Source organism: Populus trichocarpa, chromosome 1, assembly GCF_000002775.5.
Source record: "Populus trichocarpa isolate Nisqually-1 chromosome 1, P.trichocarpa_v4.1, whole genome shotgun sequence".
Classification (NCBI taxonomy): domain Eukaryota; kingdom Viridiplantae; phylum Streptophyta; class Magnoliopsida; order Malpighiales; family Salicaceae; genus Populus; species Populus trichocarpa.
In genome coordinates, this window is record NC_037285.2 from 34,578,670 (window position 1) to 34,587,878 (window position 9,209).

The following is a 9,209-nucleotide window of genomic DNA, read 5'->3' on the forward strand; positions in this document are numbered from 1 at the left end:
CCTTGTAAACTTACAAAGTCTAACTTAAAAAACACTAATCTAAGGAAGAATCAAGTGAAGGAAGGAGGAATTGAGAGAGGGAAAAAATTTAATTACTTTGTTTTCCAGTTGACATGAGATTGTTATTTTATCCCGATTAAGGGGTTGTTACAATATCGATTCAGATTCGATTATAGATGAATTATATTTCACAAAACATCGAACATCAAAGGATATAACTTTAATAATGGATTTATTTTTACTTTCACTTCAATTTTATGTACTTTCAAATTTATTTTTTAATATTTTAAATAGTGTATTTGTTTGAATTAAAATTTTACTGTTAACTTTAAAAATTCATGTACATGAATTAATAATTGATCTTAAAAAAAAATTATATATTTATTTAATAGCTAATAATAGTGATTCAAAGTTTTGAGTTGAAGATTTTTGTCATGTATTTTTTTCAACTTCGTATCAATCTTTTAGTTTTTCTCTTTTACATGTTAATTTTATAATACATGACAGTAGAATAGTGGTTAAAATCTTAATATATTAACACACAAATAATACGCTAATCACAGCTTGCCACGTTGAAAAACATAAGAGAGAATTTAAAATTATTAATAAAGCTCGAAGAGAGAATCTACAATATCATTACACACTGGCAACGGCTTAAAGCAATTTTATTTCCTTATTTCCTCACGTAGACACGTACTTATTATACATATTCCGAGTGGAGACTGCTCACATGCCAAAGCAAATTCTCTCAACAAGCTTAGCTGAAGGCCGCAGTACATAAAACACAAACACCTCAGGTAGTATTTCATAACTAAAAATTATACTATTCTTAGGGAAACTGCACAGCAGCTTATTCCATGCAGGCTACATTTCTACAATGTAGGAGGAATCCAGATATAGCCATGTGTTTGAACATAACCAGCTTTTGCCAGCAGTTCATCTGCTTCGACTGGACCCCGGCTGCCTGGTTGGTATTCCTTTGGCTTCATTTCACCATTGTCAATCCTGTGCAGAAGGGGTGTGAAGATCTCCCATGCTGCCTGATGATTGAAATGGAGCAACCATCAGATTTTGATATCCCATTTCAGTCCAGATATTTTACGAAGCTGAAACAAAATTTACCTTCAATTCATCTCTGCGAACAAAATGCTGCTGATCGCCCCTAATTCTGCAAAACCAAAATCAATACTCGTTACCAGTTCTGTTATTTATATCCTTGGTTCTTAGATAACGCTAAAGCTTCTAAGCTCATTGGACTTAATTCAAGCATCTTTATGAACTCTCACGACAAGAGTAGCACTAAAATATATTTTGTTGAAAAAATATGGCCAAAGGGCAGGAGTCATACGTGTCAAGAATCAGACGTTCATATGCCTCCGGGATGGGAACCCCTTGATAACGTTGCATATATGACAAGTCCAGTTCACTTTGAACAGTAGACATCTCGAGTCCAGGCTGCTTGACCTGCATGAGTGGCAGAGAGAAATTCAGAGGCAAGCACAAAGATACCTGAGATCTAGTGTATAATCTCTGGTTGAAGATTTATAATGTCTCGAGCATTCAGCTCACAACTAAAGGGAACGCATAGGATGATATTTCAGAGGTAATGCAGAATCTCGTTAGCTCTAATGTCCCATTTTACTGGACAAAACATTCATGCAATTTGACAAAGGAAAAGGCTTTGCATGCAATTACCAAATTAGACTCATACCGTAAGTTTCATGTACATGGCTTCTGAGGGTTGCAGGCGTATTACAAACTCATTCCTTCCTTGCTTTTGACCTACAAAATTAAACACAGGTCAAGCAATAAGATGCTTACAGGGACCAAACTAACATATTTGGGAGCAGGGAATCAATTTTATACATAGGTAAACATTTTTATTTTTTTTATCAAAAAGAACCATCATAACTTCTAAAAAATGAGCCACAGAGGAATCAACATGGACCACAGAGGAAGTGGTGATGCAGAACTCTAAAGTTCCAGAGTCATACATTTGAATATATCACCAGGAACGTCCTTAAATTGAACACGTATCTCTGCCTTGCTTGAATGTAATGCTTTTCCTGCCTTTAGTATGAAAGGAACCCCTGAGAAAAAAAGTATGGAAGCACCAATGAGAACAAACTATTTTGCTTCTTCGATCAATCTGATGTCTGAAGTATATCTAAGGTTCCAAAATAGGAGATTCAGAAATCATTTCCTCTGAACTGTGAAAATGTTCCATAAATAGCAGAGTAAATGGATCCTAAAGTAAATATACCTTCCCATCTTTCATTATGTATTCTCAGAACAACAGTAGCAAATGTTGGGGTATTTGATTGATCAGGAACTGTTGGGTCATCCCTGTAGCCTTCATACTGTCCAAGAACAACATCTTCATCTCTGATTGGAAGTACTGATTGAAGAACCTGAATGTCACTGAACAATAAGTATTTGAATTGAAAGGGTACTCTTAAGACTCAGAGCATCAACCTCTGAAGGAACAGATGACAGCACAACAGAAAATTAATTTTAAACGACATGCTTTGGTCTAAATGGACTCCTAAGAGGTTCAATAATTAATGCTTTTCATCCCTCAGGGAACTAACAAATTGAAGCATTTTGGTTCATGATTATCATTAAAGGGTTCCAGATTATAAATATCAGGAGATTATGAGAGATAGTTGATGATCTGAAACTGATTGATGCTCACCTTCACTTTCTCATCCCGAATATATTCAGGTTTGAGAGAAACGGGCTTTTCCATGGCAACCAGACAAAGAATCTGTGATAAGTAGAACAATAGTTAGCCACGAATGAAACTCATTTCCTTTCTCATATTTTCTCTTGACTGGTGCTACTTGCTCATGATCCCAAGTTCAAATGAATACCAACAAGATATGCCCAAGTACAAGGCTGAGCTATTTCGATGAGAAAAAACAAATTCCAAAGTAGACAATATTTATATATCTGAATGCTCCAGAAAAAATGCTTCTCCTACATGCAGGGGTTATTAAGACTCCAAAAAAGATGACGAAGCATATAATAGTCCAGCTTAAACCCATTGCCCATACCTGTAATAAGTGATTTTGAATAATATCACGAATAATCCTGCAGCAGAAAAACAAGGTTACTGCTTGTGACTTCTTGATTTTGTAGTTACAAAACACCCAAAGAGCTCAACAATACAAATTAACAGAAAACAAAAGTTTCCATAACCCTTGCATTTTCAAGAAAATATTTCCCTGCTAATTTTCAAGAAGATATGAATCAAAAACTAGAAGAAAAACCAGCGTAAAGAAAGTAAAATTACGTATACTACTTGTTATTACAGTACGAACACTTTCCAAAGAAAAAAAAGATGTGGTTTCTTGGTAAGAGATCCTGCTCTATGGACTGTACAAGAAACTGGTGTTTACTGAGCATACCCATATTCATCAAAATATCCACCACGACCTTCAGTTCCAAAATTTTCCCGAAACACAATCTGAAAAGGCAACAAAGGAGATGATGATTGTCATTTATGATGCACTGATGCTTTTAATTAACAGAAGATACATTGGTGAAGAAGACTCTCATACTTTGATGTTTTGAGATGATCGTTGAAAGCCATAAATTCATAGCTAGGAAGTGTTTTCCAAACCATTAACTTATCAACTATAATTTCATATTCGTCATTAGCATTTATTTATTTTTTTGTCTGGCAACCAATGACAAAAGATGCTCACCTGAACATTGGAAATGTTGTCGCGGTTCCAAAGAGGTAAAAAGAAGCGATTTGCAAAACGGAGAACTAGCTACAAAATCCAAGCAACAAAAAGGATTAAAAAGAGATACCAACGTTGATGAACAATGAGCATTAAATATTTCTATGTATCTTACCAAGTTCTGCACTAATTCTTTTCCCAAGTAGTGATCGATACGAAAAAGTTGTGCTTCTTCAAACAACTCTCCAATATGGGCACTGAGATTTTCTGCAGATTCCAAATCTTTGCCAAAAGGTTTCTCAATGACAATTCTAGTCCATCCACCATTATCAGCTGGAAAGGATTACAAGAACAGAAGTCAATAAGATAAACACAAGAAGTTCTGGTCTCCAGCAACACTGGAAAATTGACACAGCTACTTGAACGATGGCTTTGGGAAGTCTAGCACAATTTATCTAACCAAATCTGGATCAAACATAATGGCAAGTTCAATTAGCTTTCAAGGATGAATGAATCAATGTTATAATTGTAGCTACAAGAAAACATCATCTCATTTAGGGGGATAAACTGAAACAAAAACATATGAAGATTCTCCACCATTAGCAGATCCAGTGATGGCTGTGCATAATACTGGGGCATCCAGTTATGCCAATCTGGAATGTAAGTTTTAAGACCCCCTGAAGAGACATTCTTAAGAAAATGCAAGGCGGTCAAAAAAGGTAATTTAATTGTCAGTGTCTGCACAAATAGGGCAGTTCTCGCTTTCTATCTTTCTTTCTTATATTTTGTTTTTTTCCATTCCAAAAGTGGCATTCAGGCAAATGAATTTCTTCTTGTACCTTTTCTTTTCTTCCAAGAAATACCAGATGTAAAAGAGGATATGGTAAAAGAGAGAGCGTCGGGCTTTGTAAAGTTAACGGCCAAAAAATGTTTCCATTCGATATTGGAAGCCACAAAAGCAAATTAGATCAGCAATTCTTACATTTATTCATGCAACATTTTCTGATCATCCTGCAGACAGTTGGATACACTGAGGGGGGAAGTGCAAGATAAAATAGTCTTCGAGATGATCCTTCTGCACTGTTTTTTGATACTTCATGCTGTGAAATTTCCTTATCCAATAGCTGAAAGCCATCCTCAGTATCATAAGAACCACTTACATATTTGATCTGCGAAGTTAAAAAAGATTTTAGTGGTGCATGCCGGAACAGACTAATAAAAAAACAACGCATAGAAAGAGCTAGACTAACCAGTTGCAAGAACTTTGATACTACTTCAGCTTCTTTGCCAAGATATCTGAAATGATTGTTCAATCCCAGTCATTTGCAATATTCATTATACTTATCAATAACCTTTAGCCCAAAAAAATGGCTGAAACATAGCCGCGGTCACAAAGTACATCTATGAACTATGTGCTCCCTACTTTCTTCCTGGTATGAACTACACAAATCCCAGCACCTTGCCCATTATTTACTCTGTCACAGTGAACCGGAGTAAAAAACGAACACATTTGATAGAGCACATGCACACAAGAATGAAGCAGGCACACAAGACGGAGGCTAGGCAAGATATCTCACCCACGGATTCGATCTCTAAGTTCATCATCTGAAATCCTAGTCCTTGCATATCCGAAAATGTGGACTTCATCTGGGTGCAGAAACCCCTGCCCAACATCCCATAAAAAAAAAATCAATAAAACTTCTCTAGATTCACAAGAGACCGTATCTTTTATTAGCAAGCAAAAGGATTTCCCTTTAATTACCTGGCGATAAAGATGGTAGAGAGCAGGGAAAGTCTTCTTCTTGGCTAGATCACCAGAAGCACCAAGAACAATAATTGAAAGGCACCCACTTTCAGACGGAGTCTCATGTTCCTTTAGAAACGAATCATTTTCTAAACCAGATCTCTTCTCTACCATCCATTGACCGGATCCCATGTCTTCGATATATCAAGATTTGCTTCCTTTCCCCAGCACCGCCTTTCCTGATCTGATTCAGTAACACAAAAATATTGGCTACAAAATCGAGATACTAAAAACTTGTTTCTCACAGGCCCTGTAACCGAGGTTATTGGTTTTGCCAAACACAAAAACGCTAAAATTCAGTTCCTTTCCTTAGTTTTATCGAAGCCAAAACGTGGTTGTACTATAAAAGAAATTAAACAAAAGCTTTAACTACCAAAACAAAACAAAAAATTCAAGCAAACCAATATTAGACACAAACTCTCAAGTGATCTTCAATAAAAAGAAACGCAAACCTGAAATATGGGAATTGGGAAATGAATCGAATCTGATGAGATGCTAAAGATCAACAAGTGACAAGTTTGAGCCCAGAATGTGGTGCAAACTTTTCTGCCGAGATTTTAAGGAGTTGGTGAGAAGATATTTATATCATAATTCATAAGGGGACAGAGAGAGAGAGCGAGTGTCTTTTTGTGCTTATACTTTAAACGTTTTGAAAAGTAGTTAAAAAAAGTGCGCACGGTATTACAAGGAGTGCGTTGCCCACCAAACTGTTGAAAGCCGCCGCAGTGGACCCGTACTGGTATTCAGACCTGTACCCAGATGTTTTCTGTATTCATACCTGTACCCAGATGTTTTCTGTATTCAGACCTGTACCCACTTTTACACAAATCATTTCGATTATGTCCTTGTTTTTATCCTAGTGGTACAATAAATAAACAAAGGATTGGATCATGATCTTGACAGCTCATGTTTTAATATGTTCTTGATCCAAGATATTGGCAGGTGGAGAATATATCAAAAACCACGTGTAATTGGTGGAATCTACCACTTGGCATTGAGAATGTTTGGTGTGAGAAATATGCTCACATGAAGTATCAAATATAATTATATATTCATATGAATTATTATTTTTTTGAATATATATACCAAATCGATGCGGGGAGCATATTTTTTATGAACTGAGAATGTTTTTATTGTCAAATAAAAATAATAATTATATATCTATACATGGAAAAATTTATAAATAAAAGACATTCAAGCCAAATCCATGATAGAAGCTTTTATATAAATATCTTTTATAAAACATGAATCCTAAAGAGAGAGCATGGGGGATCACCCCCGAAAGTGAAATCTAGAAAGGTGAGTGACTGGCATGAAAATACAATACTATACGAACTGTAGACATTATAAAAATACAATACTATACGAACTGTAGACATTACAAGAATACGGTCTCCCTGACAAGTTTAGGCGTCGGTCGGCTTCGAGACTTTCTGGTTCACGCTGTAGGAGTGGTATCAACCCTTGAATGATGAATAATAGCTAAGGCAAAACATTGATTTCAAAATATATTAGCAAAATTGAGGACCCGATTGGTCAAAGCTTTGACCACGGGCCAATATTTGCGGCTGTGGTTACTGGTTTTAAGAGATTTTTATAATTTTATATGAAAAGAGCCTCTCTAGCCATAGTTTTTGACTCCGGGTTCTTATTGACCCGAGTCAGCTTGAAAAAATTAAAAAAAATTAAAATTTTAATATTTCATATAAAATAAATTAAAAAACAATACATGTGAATATAAGTTATATATGTTATAAATAATGAATTTTAAGAAATTATTTCAAAAAAAAAATTATCCCACATTGAAAAGATATTATATCAGTATTTTATCCTTTTAAGTTAAAGTATTTAAATCAAAAAGGTTTTTTCTTTCACATTGAAAAAACATAATTTTTTCTTGTGAATATAGAGTATATATATTAAAAGGCTTCAAATCCCACATTGAAAAAATAATTTTTTTCTTGTGAACATAGAGTATATATATTAAAGGATTTCAAATCTCACATTGAAAAAATAAAACATTATTCTAGTATTTATATAGTGAACTTTGAAAAGAGTTAATAACCAACTAAAAATACAAAAAAATAGGGGTATATGACTAAGAGAAAAAACACATTTGAAAAAAAAAAGTCTCAATCGGGTTTTGCTGGGTCAACCAGGTTTTGCCGGGTTTTTGCTTATCTCAGTCTTTTATCTTACTCGAACCAGTCTAGCCACCGGGTAGACCGGGTCTCTGGTCGATCGGGTCACGGTCAACCGAGTTTTACCAGATTTTTGTTTATCCTCGTCTTTTGCCTTACTCGAACCGGTCCGGCCACCGGGTCGACCCGCCGTGCCGGGACGGTCCGAGTTTAATAACCATGCTCCTAGCAGTATTGCACACCATTGTTGCTTTCTCAATTTTTATTATTCCAATATTTATATGAATAGTGCATTTTTTCCTTTTATTTTTTACAACTTCATCCTTTCTTATATTTATTTTAATTTGATTCATCTTACATACACTAAATGTCATAAATTGAAAATGAATTAGAAATTAATTTTTCAAAATTAGGTTTAATTGTAGTTGAAAATAAAAAGTGAGAGCCAGGGGGCAAATTTAACAAAGACATGCAACTTTAACAAAGACAGCCAAAACAGACCCTATTAGATTTTGGCATGGAAATCTCTTCAATCTAATCCCTAAAGTTTTAGTTATCTATCATTCAATCTCTATTATTTTAGCAATTCATGTTTGATACCAAACTTTATTTTCTTCATGTTTTATTTTTTAAATATTGAGAGATGAGAAAGATAATCATCAAAAAATTATGATGAGAGAGAAAGCGCCTAGAAGGCTACATTTCTCCCGTAAAAGGCCGATATTTGTTCCAATGGGTTCATCTTCTCTAGAAAAGTTCAACGAAAATGGAGTTTTTATATAACTATGATGGAAAAAGTAGGTTTGAGTCCATATAAAAAAAATAGTCAATGTAAACTATTTACATATGCATCTTTATTTTTACTTTACTAAGAAGATTAGCTTTCCGTTTTAGTATTTAATTAACATTAATAACAATTTATCAATTCATATAATTTTTAATTTATTTTATTAAACATAAATAACATCTTTTCATTTCTCAATTAAAAAAAACCATGATATCTAAAAATATATCCAAAATGAAGACATTTCCTTTTTCTACATTAGAAATTAACTTGAAATCCTATCAACAATATAATTTGGGTAAAGAGTTGGTTATTCAATAAAATAATTGTTACTTTTACTTTAGCAGTTGTTACTTTGGTCCATAAAAATTTTAAAAAGTTCAAGTTGATCCCTCATATTTTTCAATTCTTTATTTTCATCCATGTAGTTTTAAGTATTTCCATTTTGGTCATAAAATTCACAACAATTCAATGGACAAAATCTCAATTTGATCTCTAGTGTTTTAAAAATAATTCAATTTGGTCCTTTAATTTTTTAAATTCTATACTTTTTGACCTTGTAGTTTTAGATGTTTATATTTTGCTCCTAAAATTCCATTTTCCTCTCATTTCAGTCTATTGGATGTTGACAAAAATGCAATTGAGTCCTTGAAGTTTGGTAAAAGTTCAATTTTATTCCTAAAGTTTTTATATGTATATTTTGGTCCTTGTAATTTAGAAGTCTATTATTTGATCCTAAGCTTTATTTTCAATTCGGTCCATGAAGTTCTTAAATTTTTAATTTTTAATCC

At 33.9% G+C, this 9,209-nt stretch overlaps 1 protein-coding gene across 2 annotated transcripts; it reads right to left on the reverse strand.

Annotated features, from left to right (window-relative positions):
- Positions 1-636: 636 nt before the first annotated feature.
- On the reverse strand, positions 637-6,136 carry LOC7467683 (glucose-6-phosphate 1-dehydrogenase 6, cytoplasmic). Of its 2 annotated transcripts, none has more exons than XM_002298550.4 (16): positions 5,946-6,136; positions 5,452-5,677; positions 5,267-5,352; positions 4,940-4,985; positions 4,672-4,858; positions 3,865-4,022; positions 3,711-3,779; positions 3,411-3,469; positions 3,057-3,093; positions 2,696-2,767; positions 2,264-2,411; positions 1,995-2,090; positions 1,712-1,782; positions 1,349-1,464; positions 1,123-1,168; positions 637-1,040 (listed from the first exon to the last, which is right to left on the reverse strand). In XM_002298550.4, the coding sequence occupies exons 2-16, from the start codon at positions 5,623-5,625 to the stop codon at positions 873-875; spliced, it is 1,533 nt and encodes a 510-aa protein (XP_002298586.4). In that variant the 5' UTR covers positions 5,626-5,677; positions 5,946-6,136; the 3' UTR covers positions 637-872. The 2 variants fall into 2 exon arrangements, with proteins under 2 accessions (XP_002298586.4, XP_024446432.2); XM_024590664.2 differs by having other exon boundaries at positions 5,452-5,743; positions 5,946-6,127.
- Positions 6,137-9,209: the final 3,073 nt, after the last annotated feature.